General features: G+C 34.1%; 1 protein-coding gene across 1 annotated transcript; it reads right to left on the bottom strand.

The window, feature by feature from the left end:
• Positions 1-922: 922 nt before the first annotated feature.
• LOC141335809 (carbonic anhydrase 4-like) lies at positions 923-20822 on the bottom strand. Its single transcript, XM_073841362.1, has 8 exons — positions 20704-20822; positions 9076-9120; positions 7979-8143; positions 7227-7372; positions 5557-5649; positions 5376-5442; positions 2607-2770; positions 923-1102 (listed from the first exon to the last, which is right to left on the bottom strand). The coding sequence occupies exons 1-8, from the start codon at positions 20762-20764 to the stop codon at positions 923-925; spliced, it is 921 nt and encodes a 306-aa protein (XP_073697463.1). The 5' UTR covers positions 20765-20822.
• Positions 20823-21000: the final 178 nt, after the last annotated feature.

Below are 21000 nucleotides of genomic sequence, written 5' to 3'. Positions count from 1 at the left end.
ACGGAGTAAGTAAGGTGATAACTATTAGTTATTTTTTTTTACCCTATTCACGCGCAGTGTGCCTTAATGTAAATGTATTTGTGACCCTGGACCACAAAACCAGTCTTAAGTCGCTGGGGTATATTTGTAGCAATAGCCAAAAATACATAGTATGGGTCAAAATTATTGATTTTTCTTTTATGCCAAAAATCATTAGGAAATTAAGTAAAGATCATGTTCCATGAAGATTTTTTGTAAAATTCCTACTATAAATATATCAAAATGTAATTTTTGATTAGTAATATGCATTGTTAAGAACTTAATTTGGAGAAATTCAAAGGTGATTTTCTCAGTATTTAGATTTTTTTGTTGATTTTCAAATAGATGTATCTCGGCCAAATATTGTCCTATCCTAACAAACCATACATCAATAGAAAGCTTATTTATTGAACTTTCATGTGATGTATACATCTCAGTTTTGTAAAATTTAACCTTATGACTGGTTTTGTGGTCCAGGGTCACATTTGTGTGTTTGCCATATCTGGCCTTCTCTCTGAACTATTCTCACGCTCTGTGACCTCTGTGACCTTTCGCCAGTGGAGTGCTGATCATCGTTGTATGTGTTATTAATGTACATCTCCAGCACATGAAAGCCTTTGTAAATATAGCTGGTGTGTGTGTGTTTTGGCAGACGTCTATAACAGATAAAGGTCATGCATTTATTCCCCGTCAGACCTTCACAGAGGGTCGAGCGGCTGTAGTCCAGCTCCTATTGATAGCTATGAACACACGTCTACTGGTCATGCAGTTGACTGCCGTTGTCAGATTTCTGCACTAACTACTGTAGAAACGGACACTATGGAACTTGTTTGTGGTTGTATTCTGTTGGTCCGTTGATTGGATGAGAACTCATTGTGTTGCCAGTAGCAGGTCGGTCTGGTCTTTAGTTCGGACGGGTCAGGCCAAACGCTGCACTGATGGAGGCCAGAATCAGGACGGCGTTGGCGGCTATCGCTGCGCTGCTGGATCGGTAAACCACGCGTCCGTTACGTGGCTGAACGGGTCTGAACGTTCCCACCATCGGTTTCCCGTCGTTGAACTTCAGGGTGGAAAAAGCCTGAAGCTGTTTGAAGACACATAATAATCAGAAGTTTATCATGCAGGTTCAAAATGATGACAAGAAGTTAATTTTCTGGCTCTTTAGGCACTTCTGAAGTCCTAATAGAACCGACAGTTGGTTTCGGAAATAAAATAGATTTTTAATGATAACTTATAAACCTTTCAAGACAGACCTACTGTAAGCTACAAGGAATCTGTGAATATTTAACAAATACAAAGTTGAAAAGAACAGCATTTATTTAAAATAGAAGTCTTTTGTAACAATATAAACTACCTCTAAAAGTTTGGGGTCAGTACATTTTTTGGATATAATTAATACTTTTATTTATATTATTTTAAGGATGTGTTAAAATTGATAAAAAGTCATAGCAAAGACTTCTATTGTTACAAAAGATTTCTTTTTTGAATAAATGCTGTACTTTTTAACTTTTTATTCATTAAGAATCCTAAAAAAAGAATTACAGGTTCCAAAAAAAATTTCAACATTGATAATAACCGTAATAAATCAGCATATTATAATGATTTTTGAAGAATCGTGTGACACTGAAAACTGCAGTAATGGCTGATAAATAAAATCAGCTTTGCGTCACAGGAATAAATTATATTTTCAAATATATTAATATAGAACACCGTTATTTCAAACTGTAATAATATTTCACAATATTACATTTTTCCTGTATTTTTGATCAAGTAAATGCAGCTTTGATGTGCATATAAGAATTCTTTAAAAAACATAAAAAAATCTTAATGATCCCATACTTTTGATCCCATTTTTTTATTTATTTGCAAAAACAGATAACTCTGTTTTTATCTATTTTATTGTGCATTCCAATTAATCTCAATCAAACTGCAGTTGGGTTATTTTGATTAAGTAAAAATTACAAAAAATAAATAATACAGAAAACTAACACAATAAAAACATGTTAACATAATAAAAAACATGATTTCTTTTGCATTTTTAAAAAATAAGTTATCTGTTTTTGCAAATAAAGTTTTCATATATTCATATAAAGTATATATATATATATATATATATATATATATATATATATCAATTTAATAATTTTCATAATTTCATGTTTCTCCAACATTTTTCACTTGCTTCATGGAATTATAGTTCTTTGCCAAACGCATGTTTGCTGCAAAAAAGGTTTCTGTTCGGGTTCGGTTCTGTGGGAAATATGAATGGAAAAATGCTAATGCCACAAAAAAGGTGCACTGGCACCAAGATTCTGAAATTGTGTTTAAATAATTAAACACTAATGAAGTTGTTTTCTTCTTAAATACATGCAATGTGCATGAAATGGTTATTTATATATGTAAATATAAATGACTGTAAAAGCCAGAGATAGCAATGCAGATGAAAAACGAATAAAATCTTCTCTCCTCCATCAAGTTTATGGCCTATTCAACTCAGAAACTCTGGAAATCCAAATGATCTCTGAATGTAAATGCAACTACAGTTTGTCCTATTTAGGATAATGGTGTGAAGGCAGCATCAGACGTACCTGTTCTCTGTTGAGGGGAATGGGGTTTTCAAACACCGTCCACACCACAGCCTCCGTGCAGCCCGGTGTGGTTAGTGAACCGTCATATCGGTAATAGTTAGTCATGTTGAATTCAGGTGGAATCAGCTGATTCAGAGAGATCTTACGAAGCGTCGTGTTTCCATCTGTGCAAATGAAAAAGAGTCATTCAGACAGTTGTGTGATGTGAGTGCATTAATGTGTGTTAACAAATTTGTTAAAGAATGTCTTGAACAAATACAGTAGAAATTGTGAAATAAATTACAATTTCAAATAGCTGTTTTCTGTGTGAATATCTGTTAAAATGTAATTTATTTCTGTGATCAAAGCTGAATTTTCAGCATCATTACTCCAGTCTTCAGTGGCACATGATCCTTCAGAAATCATTCTAATATTTCTGATTGTTATCAATGTTGAAAACAGTTGTGTTGCCCAATTTTTTTTCTGGAAATCGTGAAACATTTAATTTTTCAGGATTCACAGATCAATAGAAAGTTCAAAAGAACAGCAACTTTTGAACAATATTGTTTTTTTTCTAGAAATGCATAAAATTATTTATAGAAACTGATCAAATATTTCTAGAAATGCATACAGTTTCCATGTTTTTTTTTATTAAATGAAATTAATTAAAAAATATATCTGTAAGCAGCGATTCGAGTGCTTTAAGGCATTTAAGCACAAAAGGAAAAAGACATTGTGTTAACATAGCTGTAATCATCCAAATCAATGATTTAAAAAAAGTTTTTTTTTTTGGCAAATACAGATAATTTACCATAGAAATATGATGATTTCTAACATTTATTATATGTATAATTCTGCCTAGGGCCAAATTTCCAGCTTGTTTAGAATCATTTATTGAGTTTTGAGTTTTTATTTAGGATTTATAGGCTTTTGGGTATAATTGACCACTCCCCTTTAAAAATGAACATGGTCTTTGGATAATTATGGATCTGGAGGGTCCAGAGAATTGTACTGCAGTGGTTTCGTTAAGATTGAGTGAAAAACCTAGGACTAGTTTGCAATAGTAGCCTTTTTAAATAACCTTAAATATTTAGGAGGTCTATCGTATGTTATGAATATCGTGCACATGTTTGAAAAAAATTGTTTACACACATGAAAAATGCAGCATTGCCCCCAATGGCCAATTTCTTTCAAATCTCTCAGACTTTTGGGGCCCTGAGTTGAATAGGCCTACTAAGCTTCGTTCTGACCGGCCTCCATTAACCTTGTCTAACAGGTGCTTAAAATTCATTGGCCAATGGCGGCAATGTTTTTTGAGATACGCAAATGTCCTTGTAGACACTAGTGGCGCTTGGAACCAAGACTGTGCACACCAATTTTTATATTGATAGGACAAATGGTTGCGCAGTTATAGACATTTTTATGTTTTTTCCCTCTTAAAGCACCACCAAGTGGCCAATCTCCGCAATTTTTCCCCCTGCAACCTCAGAAACCTAAGACTGGTTGGCAAAAGTAGGTTTTGCAAAAAATCCAAAATATCCAAAAATTTCTCATGCATGCGTTTTGTCTGGCGTGAGCCAAGGATTCCAATGACATAAGACGCTTGAGCCTGAGATTTATGGTTTAAGATTTATGAGTGATTTTGTACTTTTGATCGCTGTAGCGCCCCCGTCAGGCCAATTGGGACAAGCTTTGGTGACGTTGTTGCTGGTCTGAGTACTACCATCCCTCCAAGTTTCAAGTCTCTACATCTTACGGTTTGGTCCTCACAATCAGTTTTACATGGAGATTGCTGATCCTTGACCTTTCTAACAATTACAATAGGGCTTTTTTAGTGCTATGCGTTTGAACCCCTACAAAATTAAAAGTATGTCTTTTTTTGTCTATAACAGCACAAAGCAGAACAAAATGATGATAAATAAAGGTAACAATTGTTTCCAGACAGTACTATTGTCCCTGAAGCTCATATCATTGGTTGAGTCATAATCTGGCATGTCATGTCGCTTAAACAAACAGATCAATGTTATGAAAGCATCAGTGTTTCACTCTTCAGGAAGTCAGACTACCAATGCCTGACCTTCTGAGACTCGCATTAAACTGACACAACGCAAACTAGTTGAACATTGAATGCATGACACACTTCACTCTTAAAGGAATATTCCAGCATATATTCATCTTTGATTTGCATGCTTTTGATTAATGCAGACAACAAACAAATAAAAAATGCATTTATAGTGATTTACAGTGGAAAATTAGAGATTATTAATTAACATATGTGACCCTTGACTGCAAAAATACTTGTAGCAATAGCCAAAAGTACATTGTATGGGTCAAAATTATAGATTTTTCTTTTATGCCAAAAATGATTAGTATATTAAGTAAAGATCATGTTTAATTAAAATATTTAGTAAATTTCCTACAGTAAATATATTAAAACTTAATGTTTGATTAGTAATGTGCATTGCTAAGAACTTCATTTGGACAACTTTAAGGGTGATTTTCTCAATATTTCGATTTTTTGCACCCTCAAATTCCAGATATTCAATATCTCGGCCAAATATTGTCCTATCCTAACAAACCATATATCAATGGAAAGCTTCTTTATTCAGCTTTCCGATTTTGTATAAATCTCGATTTTAAAAAAACTGACCCTTATGATTGGTTTTGTGATCCATGGTTACATCAAAAGTGCACATATTCAAACCAAGTCAAAATGGTTGTCTGTGCTAATCAACAGCATGTCACATATGAAATGTTCCTGAAACATTGAAGAAATGTTCATTTTCTTACTTGTATTTTGGATGCTGCGCAGGCCGTGTGTGAAGAGATCATACTTTCTGTTTGAGCTGCTTGACTCCTGCCGGTAAAAAGTGATTTTATTAGCAGTTTTTTATCATATAAATTCAAAATAATCTCTGAGCAAACCAAAGAAACTATTATTTCTTGATTTTAAACCACATGCACTTCAAACCTCGTAGAAGAATCCCAACACCGCGACTCCTGAAGGATCTCTGAGTGCGTCTTCGAGTCTGTTGTATCTTTGTTTCATGTGCACAATATGCAGCTGTGAGAGAGTAATATACATAATATATATTTTGGTATTAAACTGTTGGCTCTTCACACTGTTAGTCTGATAAATTGCTGAAAAAAAGCCAAAAAGGCCTAATTAATAATATAAATATCAAAAAGGTCAGTAAAAAAATGTCATTACATATTTTTTTTGAACAGATTTTATTTTTCATTCATGAACGAATAAAATTTATTTTCATAAATTTTTTATTTTATAAATTTTATACACACACTGCTGCTCAAAAGTTTGGGATCAGTAAGATTTTTATGATGGTTAAGATGGTTTTTAAAGATGTTTCTTATGCTCATCAAGGCTGTGTTCATTTGATTAAAAATACAGAAAAAAAATTCTATTGTAAATATTATTAAGACATAAAACAATGTTTTTCTAAATTAATGTACATTTAATTTAATTTATATCTGTAATTAAAGTTGAATTTTCAGAATCATTACTCCAGTCTTCCGTGTCACATGATCCTTCAGAAATGCTGATTTATTATCAATGTTGAAAACAGTTGCAACATGTGATCATTTTTTTCAGTATTCAGGAATCAATAAAAGGTTTAAAAGAAGAGCATTTATTTCAAATGAAAAGTTTTCTAACAACATACATAACTGTTCGAAAGTTTGTAAATTTTTATTTATTTATTTATTTTTTAAAGAAATTAATACTTTTATTTATCAAGGAGGTGTTAAATTCATAAAAAGTGCATGGGTTTACATTATTAGGAAAGATTTTTATTTTAAATAAATACTGTTCTTTTTAACATGTTTTAAATTGTTATTATATTTGGCACCACAACTGTTTCCAACATGAATCATTCTAATAATAAATCAGCATATTAGAATGATTTCTGAAGGATCATGTGACACTTAAAACTGGAGTAACAGCTGATGAAAATTCAGCTTTGCATCACAGGAATAAATTATATCTTAAAGTATATTAAAATAGAAAAAAACATTATTTTGTATTGTAATAACATTTTGCAATATTAACTTTTTCTCTATTTTTGATCAAATAAGCCTTGATGAGCGTAAATCGTACAAGTCTTACTGATCCCAAACCTTTGAGCGGTATGTTTAAGGAAGTATTCAAAATATATTATTCAACTTGCATTCTGCAAAGAGCTAGAAATTATGTTCAAATAATCTATTAAATGTCAGATAACTTGGTAAAATAATCTTTTTTTCTTCAAAAAATCTGTAATTTTTTGTCAATGTTTGCATACAGTAAAACACCCACAGATGAAGCAGAAAACATCTAGTTCAAGTTTACAGTTTCTTCTGTCTTTCAACGTTGAAATCATTATTAGGCATACAGTAATATCATTCATGTGAAAATGGACTGAGAATAGAGCAAATAATTGTAATCATCACTTTGTGGCAGATTTTTCAGCTGATTAAGCGAGAATACAAGACTCCCTCGCCTTAAAAATGCATCATATTTAGTGAGAAATTGTGATGAAATTGAGCAAAATAGACAGTATTTTTGAAATCAGCAGCACAAATATATGAGAAACAAGTGAATATGAATCAGGCCTGTGTTTTTCATTAAAATGGTGTTGGTCGCACCTCCATAGGATACTGCTCTCCATCGACGGTGTGTTCAGATCCAGGACCTCCGCTGTCGCCCCAGTGAAGGTGAAACTGCACGGCCTTGTACGGTTCTTCCAGGTTTCCTCCAGACACTGTGGCTGTGATGGGTATACTGACCTGAACTGAGATGGAAAACACAAAATTACAGTCCAGCATCCCACAAACCAATTTGTTTCTTCATCAGATTTGAAGAAATGCAGCATTCCATCAGTTGCTCACCAACGGATCCTCTGCAGTGAATGGGTGCCGTCAGAATGAGAGTCCAAACAGCTGATTAAAAACATCACAATAATCTACAAGTAATCCACACCACTCCAGTCCATCAGTTAACATCTTGAGAAGACAAGTGTGTTTGTAAGAAACAGATCTAGCATTAAGAAATTTTTAACTAATATACGAGTCTATGATCCATAATAACACTTCCTCCAGTGACAAAAGTCCATCTTCTGTTGTTCTCTCACATCAAAATCCACCAGCATATTTGCTTAGAGCTGTTTTGGCTTGTAAATGGTGCTTGATCTGTGCAGATTTCTCTCCTGATTCAGACCAGACCACTTTTTCACTGTGGAAACCATTTTAATGATGAATTTGTATCAGCTTTTGGCTACTTAAGATGTGAGTGATGGACCGGAGTGGTGTTTTAATCAGCTGTTTGGACTCTCATTCTGACGGCACCCATTCACTGCAGAGGATCCATTGGTGAGCAAGTGTCCCGTTTGCAGTTTTACCTGAGTGGCCGTTGTTCTTCATGGTGCTTTCGAATACGGTCTGGTATCCTGTGAATTTGAAAGGCGTCAGTCGCTCGTCCAGTTTGGTTTTCTTTGTCACTATGTTGATCGGTGACTGTCTGCTCTTCCCACAGTCTGCATTGACTTCACTCCATCGGTCTGGTCCTTAAAACAACATGGACAAGTAATGTTAGATGAGTGCCGCATTAAAGGAGAAGTTCACTTCCAGAACAAAAATTTACAGATAATTTACTCACCCCCTTGTCATCCGAGATCATCATGTCTTTCTTTCTTCAGTCATAAAGAAATTGTTTTTTAAGGAAAACACTTTAGGATTTCTCTCCATATAATGGACTTCTATGGTGCCCCGAGTTTGAAGTTCCAAAATGCAGTTTCAATGCATCTTCAAAAGGCTCTAAACCATCCCAGCCGAGGAAGAAGGGTCTTATCTAGTGAAATGATCAGTTATTTTTAAAAAATATTACAGTTTCTGTACTTTTTAATCTCAAATGCTTACCTTGACTAGCACTGTGTGAAGACAGTTAGGGTATGTCGAAAAAATTTTCTCCTCCAATTTTAAAATCTTCCTACATCGTTGTTTTAACTTTTTTTGTAAAGGCCGTTTGATTTTCTTTGCACATTCACTTTGTAAACACTGGGTCGGTACTTCTGCAGCGATGTAGGACCATTTTAAGCTGGAGGAGAAAATGAGATGGGAGTTTTTCGACATACCCTAACTGTCTTGACAACGTTCACGCTGATGAGCATTTGAAGTTAAAAAGTATTTAAATTGTCAATTTTTTTTTAGAAAATAACCAATCGTTTTGCTAGATAAGACCCTTGTTTAGAGTCCTTTGAAGCTGCATTTAAACTGCATTTTGTCCGTTCAAACTCAGGGGCACCATAGAAGTCCACTATATGGAGAACATTCCTGAAATGTTCTCCTCAAAAAGCATCATGTCTTTACGACTGAAGAAGGAAAGTCATGGATATCTTGGATGACAAGGGGGTGAGTAAATTATATGTAAAATTTTGTTCTGGAAGTGAACTTCTCCTTTAATAGACAGACAGAAATCGCACATAGAGACCCAACTTACCTTTACAGTGGGAATCACAGCTCACTTGTGTCTGATAGCACCAATCTGTATGAGTATAAAAGATGAGTTAGTAATTTGAAATACTTATTTAGATATTTGTGCATTAAAGCTTGATCTTTGGTTAATCAGTATTCACACTAGATCCTTTAGGCATTTGTGGGATGATACACTACTGCTCAAAAGTTTGGAATAATTAAGATTTTTTGTAATGTTTTTGCAAAATGTTTCTTTTGCTTACCATAGCTGTAGTTATTTGTTTAAAAATACAGTAAAATCTGTAAAATTGTGAAATATTTTTTCCAGTTTATTAGGACTGTTTTCTATTAGAATTAATGTTCAAATATAATTTATTCCTGTGATCAAAGCTGAATTTTCAGCATCATTACTCCAGTCTTCAGTGTCACATGACCTTTCAGAAATCATTCTAATGTGCTGATTTGCTGCTCAAGAAACATTTCTGATTATTTTCAATGTTGAAAACAGTTGTGTTGCTTTTGTGGAATCTCTGATAGACTACCATTCAAAAGTCTGGAACGAGTAATAAAAATAAAAATAAATACCTTCCTATAAATACAAACACATTAAATTGTTTTAAAGTGACAGAAATTACTTTCAATGATACAAAATATTTCTATTTTCAACATTTTATAATAATATGAAATAGATATTTAATTTAATAACAGAACACCAATGATTAAGTATAATAATTAAACACCAAAGCAGCATATTAGAATGATTTCTAAAGGATCATGTGACACTAAAGACTGGCGTACAGATGCTAAAAATTCAGCATTGAATCACAGAAATAAATTACATTTTACAATATATTTACATAGAAAGCAGTTATTTGAAATTGTAATAATATTTCACATTTTCACTGTTTTTACTGTATTTTTGATCAAATAAATTCACCGTTAGTGAGCATATGAAACTTCTTTCAAAAAACATTTGACTGCTAGTGTATTAAACAAGTTATTAATTCTAATGACTTCATTCTATTGACTCGTCCGACAGGAAAACCTCTCCCTTTTGCTCACAATAAGCAGACTATTGTTATGAAAATTGTTGATAATGACAAAACTATCTTCATATTCTTAACAGAAATAACTAACGGAATGTTTTGAAGTCTCTCTGGAGACTTCTCTAAGAAATTACTCGATTTCGTGACCCCCCCGTCTCCTTCTCAGATCCTGTTATTTTAGGAATTAAAGAGAAATGTCACTGATGACCCAAATGTTATTGCTTGGGAATTGCATTGAGTTCTCATTTGTTTTGCATTTGAGTCTATAGATGTTTCTCATTAAATTACTTACAAATGAGTCGATTATTGTCATGTAAAATTAGTATAGAGCTGCAAAATGAATGTGGAGTAGGTTAGAGCATTTTATGAGAACTGTTTGAGTTCTTTGAAATATTGAGATCTAAAATGACTGGATATGAAGCTGGCAAGACTTCTTAAAAGAGAAAGTGAGGTTAAAATACACTTCACACAAATGAGGAAGGTCATTTCTTAGCTAATGCAAATGATATTTCTCTTCTGCAAAGAAGTTATTCATTTATAAATTGATTTGATGACCTTTTGTTGCCCTCTTCCTCAGAATGATCTCATATGATCTTGTCTTGACACTGATGACAAAACATTTCCTTAAAGGAAAGAAAAGTAAGCATCATTTTTACCAAAACACTTCCTATTGCATGTGTTTTGTGTGTTTCAGTGACTTATAACTGATATATTGAACTGGATGATGCTCACATTTAACGGATTTGACTAAGTGTGCAATACAAGCATTTTGTTATTGAATCTCAATTTCTTCAGAATGTCAGCCAATTTGCTTATTTAAAATATAATTCTAAATATTAAAAAAATCTAAATCCTAAATTAAAATCTCTCTATAGATTTATTGGAGTTTTTCTGAGAATATTCTTTCTTAAATGTGAATATAAACTCAAAAAAATTAAGATTTATGTTTTTTTAAATGCATATACATTTTCAGTTTTTATTTAAAATTTAAATGACAGTTTTAATATAAATGCATAAACTTAATGTGATGCATATTTGTCAATCATGCATGAATGAAATAGGTTTTATTAGTTGTAATAATAAAGTGAATTTATTTTAAATGCAAATGCATATCAGCGTTTGAATAAATGCATTTTGAAAATATGATTATTTAAATAAAATCAAATAGACGCAAGTATTTCATAATAAATTATGCCATGATTTTTTGCCATATGTGTCATATTAGGTTTAATTAAACCAGTCATAAGTTTTGATTTACACATCATTTGCAAGCTGAATAAATAAGCTTTCCATTGATGTATGGTTTGTTAGGATAGGACCGAGATCCAACTATTTGAAAATCTGGAATCTGAGGGTGCAAAAAAAATCAAAATATTGAGAAATCGCCTATAAAGTTGTCCAGATGAAGTTCTTAGCAATGCATATTACTAATCAAAAATTAAGTTTTTATATATTTATGGTAAGAAATGTACAAAATATCTTCATGGAACATGATCTTCACTTAACATCCTAATGATTTTTGGCATCGATAAATCAATATTTTTTGACCCACACAATGTATTGTTGGCCATTGCTACAAATATACCCATGCTACTTTTTTGACTGGTTTTGTGGTGCAGGGTCAAAAATTATTAACTTAATTCTATTTCTCTATGGAAGTGCATTAGTATTTAATTGCACACACTTGGATTGACCTCATCAAGCTTAAAAGTTCACGGATTTGGCACCAAACTTGTTTTTAGCCACTTCAGTGTCAATCAAATTTATCATTTCATGTTTATTAAACTCTTCCCCAATTGTTCGCTTGTTTTGTTTTGCTCCATCGCAAACAAAGCATTGTTCCCATGTATCCATCGTTAGCTGTTATTCTCTGCCATTCAAATGCCTCTAATACACAGGAATTGCTTTTCTATTGTTCTTAATCTGGACAGACACGGGTCAAGGGTCCGGTGCTCTATCTGTCCCCGCTATCTCATATAGACGACTCTTATTTTATTAATATTTCACAATGGAGACGCATGTCTCCAGCTCACAAATATTTTGACCCTATCTCTGCAATCCAATATTTATGAAAAACACGCACACCATTGAAACGAATGGGTCGGGTCGCCTCGTTTTGTTATTTCTAAGCTCAGTCCCACACATGGAAGGCCGGCTGGTGGAAGTGAACGTTTTGCTGAGGAAGTGGCAGTGAAATGGCACCTCGGGCAGGTTTTTAAACATCATCCGCGGTGCCGTTTCCTTCTGCGGGCACATGATAATCGGCCTCACAAAGAACGGCGCGAAAGCCAAAGCATCCTCGCTCCACCTGACGCAGACCTGCCGTCTCCAGAGCCAGATGAAAACCCCAGCTTCTCCCCATGAGCCGTCTGGAGCACAAAGCCAGGAACGCAAGGTAGTCAGCGCAAGGCTGCGATCAAACCAGCGGGACGTGTGAACCGGCCATCCTTCCTCATTGTTTGCTGCCTTTACCCAGAATGCACATGATGTCATTTCCCTCACAGAATCATCTTAGTATGACCATAATAAGTGCAACAGTTGATTCTGAATGTGAAAACTACATTTGTTTTCTTTAGGGATGCACCGAAATGAAAATTTTTGGCCAAAGCTAAAGCCGAACAAAATTTCCCCCATGTATTTTGCCATTTTTTTCCCCCATTGCATACATTAAATAGCTAATATTTGCTCTTTACTGTTTTGTCTTGCTTTTCAAAGAAAAATATCAATTGAAAAAACAACAATTTTAAAATATTTACTCAACACTGAACATTTTTAACATTCTAGTAGACATTATAGCCTACCAACAAAGCACACTTTAACTTAAAATTAGTAAGTTAGTAAAATAATACTCTTTTGTTATTTTTAAGACCCCCTTCTTGAATCAGGCATGTGTTTTTAATGTACAAATAAATGCAGCCTTGCTGAGCAAAGGAGAATGTTAGAATAAATGTATTTTGTCTTCCTTTTTTATTTTATAGTACAGAAAAACAGTAAAATTACAATACTAACATTAATGAATGGTGACTTTTATTTTGGCGGAAACCCGCAAGAAGACCTCAGTGCTACTTTTTGCTGACCGCAGCAGATTTATGAATGATTCTCATCAGGCAGATTTTCCTGGCACTTTGGACTTTGAACCCTGGCTAAGGAGCTGGTGCAGCACTGTCAGAATAAATACAGTTGGTGTGTGTATTAGACAACATAACGTTCTGTGGTTTATTTACTAATGGTTAAAGGCCATTTGGCGATTTCAGTCATCATACAGTAACCAGCAACAACCAGCCCTTTCTCTTGTCATGGAAGACATGCGATGTGACACTAAACAGTCTCTCGCTGTCGGTGCTTGGAATGATTTTTCGCATCTTTCTCAGACAGTTTAAAATGCTTCCACACTGACCACATGTTTGCTGCATTACTGCATGCCTCTATTTGATTGCGTCACGTCATTGTTCGGTATAATGTGTTCTGCTTATTCGCTTATTTTTTTGCTATTTTCGGCCGACCACGTTATTATTTGTTTTTTTGTTTATTAATTGTTATTTTATGCTAATAACTTTTGAACCATAAAGTTCTAGAAGGAATTTTGGGTCATACCCAGTCAAATGAAGTCCAAATTTAAAAAATCGTAGGATTTAGTTTTTTTTTTTTTCTATTTTTAATTGTTCATAATACCTACTTTTTGTAACTTGTCCTAGATGGTTTGTCAGATTTTCACCAAAATTGGCTCAGATCATCTTCAGACCATGCTGACAAAAAGTTGTGGAATTCAAGTTGATTAGTCAAACCGTTCTCGAAAAATGAATTTTATGAAAAGTGCACAAAAATGGATGTGAGGCTATTTCTCCGCAACGGTTTGCCGTATTAAGACCAAACTTGGTGTGTGTGATAACAAGCATGACCTGAGGCTTCCTTCTGTGCTTTGGTGCAGTGCCACCTAGTGGTCAGGAGATATGAAAAATGGCTATTTTTGCTTATAACTTCTCAATGGTTTGGCCATAAATAAAAAAATCGGTGGAGCATGACAATTCAAACAATACCCAATTTTCCCATGCCAGCCATTTTGGGCATCAGCCATTTTGAATTTGGTTGTAAAATGCTATATTTTACGAACACATCAACTTGTTATTACAAAACTCTATGTGTCTTCGGCAACCTTGTGGTCAAAAGTTATAAATAAATTTTGAAAAATGCTAATGACTTTTGTTTAGATTAGACTATTGTAATTAAATTGGTCTTGATATATTCCTTGGGTCATGTCGAGAACATTGATACCAATTATGCCATAGGATGAACTTCCTGTCCGCCCTTTTGATTTATGTTGAAAACATACTTTTGCGTACTCCTCCTAGAGCGTTACTCTGATTTTCACCAAATTTGACTTGATCATCTTCAGACCATGCTGACAAAAATGAATTGATTTCGTGTCGATGTACAGTAGGAAACGTTTTTTGTTTAGCGCATAATCAAATTTGCTGGACAGATTATTCATTAACCTTTAATAGTTAAATTTCCAAATATGCTAATAATTATTGATTGCATTAGCATATTATAATGAAACTGGTTTTACTGCTCTGGTATTATAATGAAATATTCCTTGGGCCAGGCCAACAACATTAACACCAATTATTCCATTGTGGGCCGAACTTCCTGTCCTCTATTTCGATTTATGTTGAAAACCTCCTGTTTAAACTACTACTCAGCTGTTGATTTGACCAAATTTGACTCACATCATCTTCAGATCATGCTTGCAAAAAGTTATGATTTTTGTGTCAATATGCAAAAGGTTTTCATTTAACGTATCAATGAATTTCCTGAAAAGATGCCCAACTGCATCTGAGGCTGTAACTCTACAAAGCTTTGACATATTGACATAAAATTTTATATGTGCCATTGTGGCCTCACACTGACCCCACCACAGAAGTTTTGTAACACCACCACTCACTGGTCGAGAGTGATAAACCATTCATTAACAATCAATAATATCATTTACAACACTGTTAATAACTTCTGATAGAATTAGCCTATTATAGTGAACTGGTCTCAAAATATTCCTTGGGTCATGCCGACAACACAGATACCAATTAATCCATGATCGGCCGTACTTCCTGTCCTCCGTTTTGATTTTGTTTAAAATTTACTTTTTTAAACTCCTCCTTGACCATTGGTCCAATTTTCACCAAAATCGAATCAGATCATCATCAGACTGTGCTGACAAAATGGTATAGATTTTGTGTCGGTAGACAAAACCGTTTTTAATGCAACCGTAGCAATGCGACAAACTTAAGGCATGACGTCTGAGGCTGTATCTCTGCAAAGCTTTGATATATTGACACCAAACTTTGTATGTGCAATTGTCTCCTTACACTGACCACCCCACGTCAATTTGGTAACAGTGCCACCTATTGCTAAAAAGTAAAATCCCATTAAATCATTTGACCAGAGATTGTATTTTTCAGCCAGTTTGACTAAAATCATCCTAAAATGGCTTTAATTACTCATTGTTGCAGTTGGTCTGCCACTCCATGCCATTCTTTGATCCCTATTTTTTTGTGCTTAGCCCCATATTTGTTGCTTGCAGCTATATTTCTTTTCATTATTTTCCTACAGCAGCTAATAAGTCTCGCTCATAGGCTTACTTCCGCATAGAAGAATAAGATGGATAAGAAATATGAATGGAAAAATACTTCCAGAATCAACACTGCAAAAAAAAAGTGAGCAACACTAGTGCAAACATTCATGCTTTGAATATCTTTGACCATAATGTAAACATGGATCAAAGATTGTGTCTGTTGATCAATAAGAAGTAATTTGGCTTTAAATGAGCAGGTAATATGAAGGTAATAATCGTCAGTGGAGTACAAGACCTGCCTGTTGACTGATATGAATTAACAAACAGCCTTTGATCTTTAGAGCGGCGTGAGAAAGTGTCACAGTGGGTCACAATAATATCTCAAAGAGCCAAAGACGCAACTCTGTGGCTGAACAAGGACACAAAAGACAAAGCAAAGAAAATACCGTGTCATGCACATGAAGCAAAACAAATCCTGGCGTGAAACGCAATCTACTATGAGTCACTCCGTCAGTGTGTTTACGATCTGTATCATATAAACACAGGAACCTGCTTAGAAAGACAGTTTTCTCAATTGAGTACTATATTTTTGATATTCTACACATTCAGGTGGCTGTTTAACATGTTTACCTCATATTTATTGCTTTTTTCCTAGCATTTCATATAAGGAAGAATTACTTGACAGTCAGGGCTCCCATTTGCGACTGAAAACTACTGTGTGCGACTTTGAAAATGTATTTAGGAGCACCATGTGCAACTGCCTCGATCAGCATTTTTGTGTTTGTGCTCAGAGGAGGAGTTTCTATGTGTTGCAATGTTAAGTAATGCATCACAGACATATCTCACCAATCCTTTCATAAACAAAGTGTAGAGAGAGTGTTAATAAGAGAGCTTCGTTGATTATAATGGAACTTTGTGAGATTGCGATGAACTAAGATGAGTGACAGCTTTTAAGGGAATTTGTAAATGACATATTGATTTTATACAACAGTTAAATAAACAAGAAAGTATTATTAAGTGACTTACATTGTCTGACTATAATATTATTGCCTGATTTTGCTCTATTTCGAAGTCAAAAATAGTCTAAAACAAATTTCTGCACATCTCCATTCAAACACAGAACTGTTTCATTATAAATGAGTGTGCGTTTTTAAACGAATCTAGTGAAATGATTCAATTTCCCATTTATAAAGACAGTCACTTGCTTTATTCCTATGAATCAGCCATTCGAATGAATCAAATGAATGATTCAGTAATTAAATCAGTGACTTGCTGCCACCTACTGGTAGATTTAGTTTCATTTTAATAGTATCTTTTCATTTAATTAAATAGTTTAATATCTCTGTATTCAAAATCGTATATTTAAAACATTCATCTAAACATGAATTTGTGAATTTAATTGCACTCATGCCATCTTTTGTGTTTTTCTGTGCCACCTCTGTAGTACAAGCCCAGTGTTAATTTTGTTAATTTCATTAGATTGGTAAGTCATTTTTATTTTACTGGTTTTTATTCTGTTGTTTTAATTAGAAATTAAAATGTTTAAAAATTGACATAAAAGATGGTATACTTTTAATAGAGTTAGAATTTTTTTTATTATTGTTTAGAAAGTGCTCCAGAAAAGACAAGTAGGCATAGAGCCTTGACCTTTTCAAATCAGTCACTTTTCTTTTTGGTTACAATAACTGCACTAGAAAGCTACCTTTGGAGTTGCATTCTGTACATGCTCTTACTTTCTTCATTAGGATGAGTCAGTATTTCAGCATGTCATAATGCAGCTCTTCAGTGCAGCGTGTAAATATTCCCATTGGCTTCATTAGTACCACTTAAGGTGCCATTTATAAATCATATTGACATTTATTGACCTTTAATTTAGTTAGCTGCCATTTAGCAGATGCTTTAATTGAAAGTCATTTACAGTTCACTCCACCTCCGTTTTCTCCAGAGGGACTGAAGCTGTGATACAGTAAGTGTGTTGATCAGGTGCACAATGAATTCGAATGCAGAGCTATCTTTAACCTACTGAGTGCATTATTGATTACTGATGGATAATCAATAGGAATTCTGATATGAAGTCATTGTATGCAGACATAGAGCATTTTATTCACATACAGCTGGCTTAAGTCACACTTAAAAATATCTGAATGTCATTGCATTAGAAATATCATCAATCAAATGTTGCATGATCTTTCCTGTTCGCTAACGTCATAATTTTCAAAGTTTTAATCACATTAACTATCATCAAACAAATACAGCCTTTGTCCTCACTTTCAACACTCCATCTATTGTTTTAGCATTTCAAAGCGAACAAACTTCCTTTTGTCAAGTCATTTTTATTTGTATAGTGCTTTTCAACAATATGCGTCGTTTCAAAGCAGCTTTACAGAAAATGTGTGTCAGTGTTTCAATCCAAGAGAACAGGAAATGTAACATCAAAGCAGGAGATTATGTTTTAATGTCTTTAAGCTAGTCGATTATTTACAATCATTGACAGTTGCTTTGATATTTTGTTAACTAACATTGAGACATTTTTATGTGTGACTTCACTGTGTAAATACATTTTGGGAACCACTGGAATTAATCTGTCAGTCATTGATTTTTTTGTGTTTAAACAGGCTTTTAATTGCTTTAAAAACCAAAAAAACATGACAAGCTCAGACCAGGTATAATATGCACTCGCAAACAGAAATCGTGTTCGTCATATCATAAAAAGAGCAAAAATACTGTGACTATTTATCTCTTTATTGATCAAAGTGTGTTTTTTTACATTTCAACTAGCTTTTTAAACATTTCAGGAACCACAAATCAAGACAAGTTTAGAATGCATATTTAGACCAAAGACTATAGAATACCCTTGCATGCGCACTGGCTCATCTAGCCTGAAACAAAAGCGTTTTTTAACACTATTGCAGCACAAGGAACCATATATATAAGGCAGTTCTTGTTGGATTTATTTGGAGATTTAAAATATGAAATTTAATCGTCAGCTTGGTGAACAGGTTTGGAGAATTTGATGTTTCCCCATTCAAAGAGATAAGAGCTGCACTTGCATGCCCGAGAGGCGTTTCAAAGATGGCCGCCGAGTGACATGACTTGCCTTAAAGGGACTTTGGTTTTCTATAGTCTGGTACTTTGCATCTAAAAATCTAATCATAAGTACTAGAGCCTAATTATTTAACCCACAGTTGTTTTTCATACCTTTAAATCAGAACAAAACATAACAAATTTAACCCGCCTATTTTCATCTGGCGGTAAATAGACAGAATTGTTCGTGTCCAAAAAAGAAGCATAAATTCTGTAAACATTTATCTCTTTATTGTTAATTTAACGGTGCCCAAAGTGCATTTTTGTAGCTTTTCAAACGTTTTAGTAACCACAAAACAAGACAAGTTCAGAACGTGTATTTACATTTGGCGGTAAATATGATCGCGAACAGAAACTGTGTTTGTTGTTAGAGGTAACCATAGCAACAGTATATGCCGCTCAGTACCTCGCCTCAGAAAATCTAGTCATAAATACCGTAAATATTTATCCCTTCATTGTTTTTCATACCTTTAAAAAACAACAAAACATGACAAATTCAACAGGCTAATTTTCACGTGGCTGTAAATAGACAAAAATCAACTTAAATACTATTTATCACTTTATTGTTCATTTAACGTTTCCCAAAGTGCATTTTTGTAGCTTTTCAAACGTTTTAGTAGCCACAAATCAAGACGAATTTTCACAAATCGCTTTTGTCATTAGAGGTAACCATATATCAACAGTACGTTGCATCTGAAAATCTATTCAGATGCTGTAATTGTTTATCCCTTTGTTGTTTTTCATACCTTAAATAGAACAGAAACAGAAATTCAGCCTGCCTTTTTTCATCTGGCGGTAAATATCATAGAAATCCCATTAGTGTTTTTTTTTTTTTTTTTTTTTTTGAGGTAACCATAGAAACAGTGCGCTGCTCGAGAACTTTGTTTCTGAAAATTAAATACTGTAGGCTAATGATCACTTTAGTGTTCATTTACATATCACACTAAAACACATTTTGAACTGTCTTCAGTGACATTTGGTTTAGGCTGGTGTACAAAGGGCGCCAAAGGACAAATTGGAACTTGAACAGATCGCGCACCGAACATTTCTACAGAAAGTCATCGTGTGATCGACAGGTGCAGCTCTATTGAGGAACGATGGCGCTTCAAAGCTTCATCGAGCGCATTACGTTGGCAAACACTCTGGATTTTAAGAGCTCGTCCTACATAAGAATCAAGAACGCACAGAGTGTGCTTGAGCAGAAAGAAAGATGCTCCTTCCTCCTTCCTCCAGAAAATGAGTGCGCAGGATTTATTTTTTTCCCGACGGACGTTAGGGTTCGAGCTTCGTGCTTCAGATGACCTGAAGGTTCTTCTAAATTTACAAGATTAATAACTCTGACAGTCTGCCTAGGTAAGCTATAGATTTATGTGCGACTTACAAAAGACACGAATAAAGACCAATATGTTTTGAGTTTGAATAGTTGGATCATCTTTATTATTGGTTTTAAATAAAATGGTTTATCAGTCATTCTTAGTTGTGAATAATAAAAACTGTAAATAAATAAACAAAGATCAATAAAAAGCATCATGCGCTTTTCCATTGTGTACTTTTAAAAAGCCCGAGGCTTGCTGAAGTTTTACTAAAATTACCTGACATTATTGTTAAAACAAAAAAACTAATTTCAGATATAAATCAACAGTGTGCATAAAAGAAATATAGACTCTAAATATAGCTTAACTGTTTGCGAATAATGTACATTTCACACAGAGTCAGTCTTTTAAACTTCAAATGATGCACATTCGTTATTAATGAGAACTAATGAATTTAATCAGATCTAAAGCCATTCAATAAGTTTACTCTGATCAATGCTAAATGTTTATATCTAGCCTATATATATTCAAATGGATGCTACCTGAATTTGATTGAATTTGAAGGCGTTTATCATGCATTAAGCACCATTGCAGCATTGCCATTGAGTAGATATATAACCAAATGAATGTGGCGGACTCACCTGCACCGGTGCACGAATGCAGAATCAGTGGCAAAAGATAAGCTGAAAGCAGACACCGCATTGTGAAAGTCCTGTGACTCCAGCAATGAGACTCGACCAAATGTGACCATTTGAGAGTGTGATCGTCTCTTATATAGTAATATATCTATCAATGGACAGGATGGAGTCTGCTGGCCCCTCCCATCACATTCCTCTAATATCGAGAGCATCATATCACACGCCGTCTTACATGCATCACCTGTATTAAATAGGCTCATTATTACTACTAAGAAATACAAAACTTAGACATGCATCTAT

Source organism: Garra rufa, chromosome 5 (genome assembly GCF_049309525.1).
Source record: "Garra rufa chromosome 5, GarRuf1.0, whole genome shotgun sequence".
NCBI classification, from domain to species: Eukaryota; Metazoa; Chordata; class Actinopteri; order Cypriniformes; family Cyprinidae; genus Garra; species Garra rufa.
The sequence above is the reverse complement of the archived record's forward strand: the minus strand, read 5'-3'. Positions and strand labels throughout refer to the sequence as shown.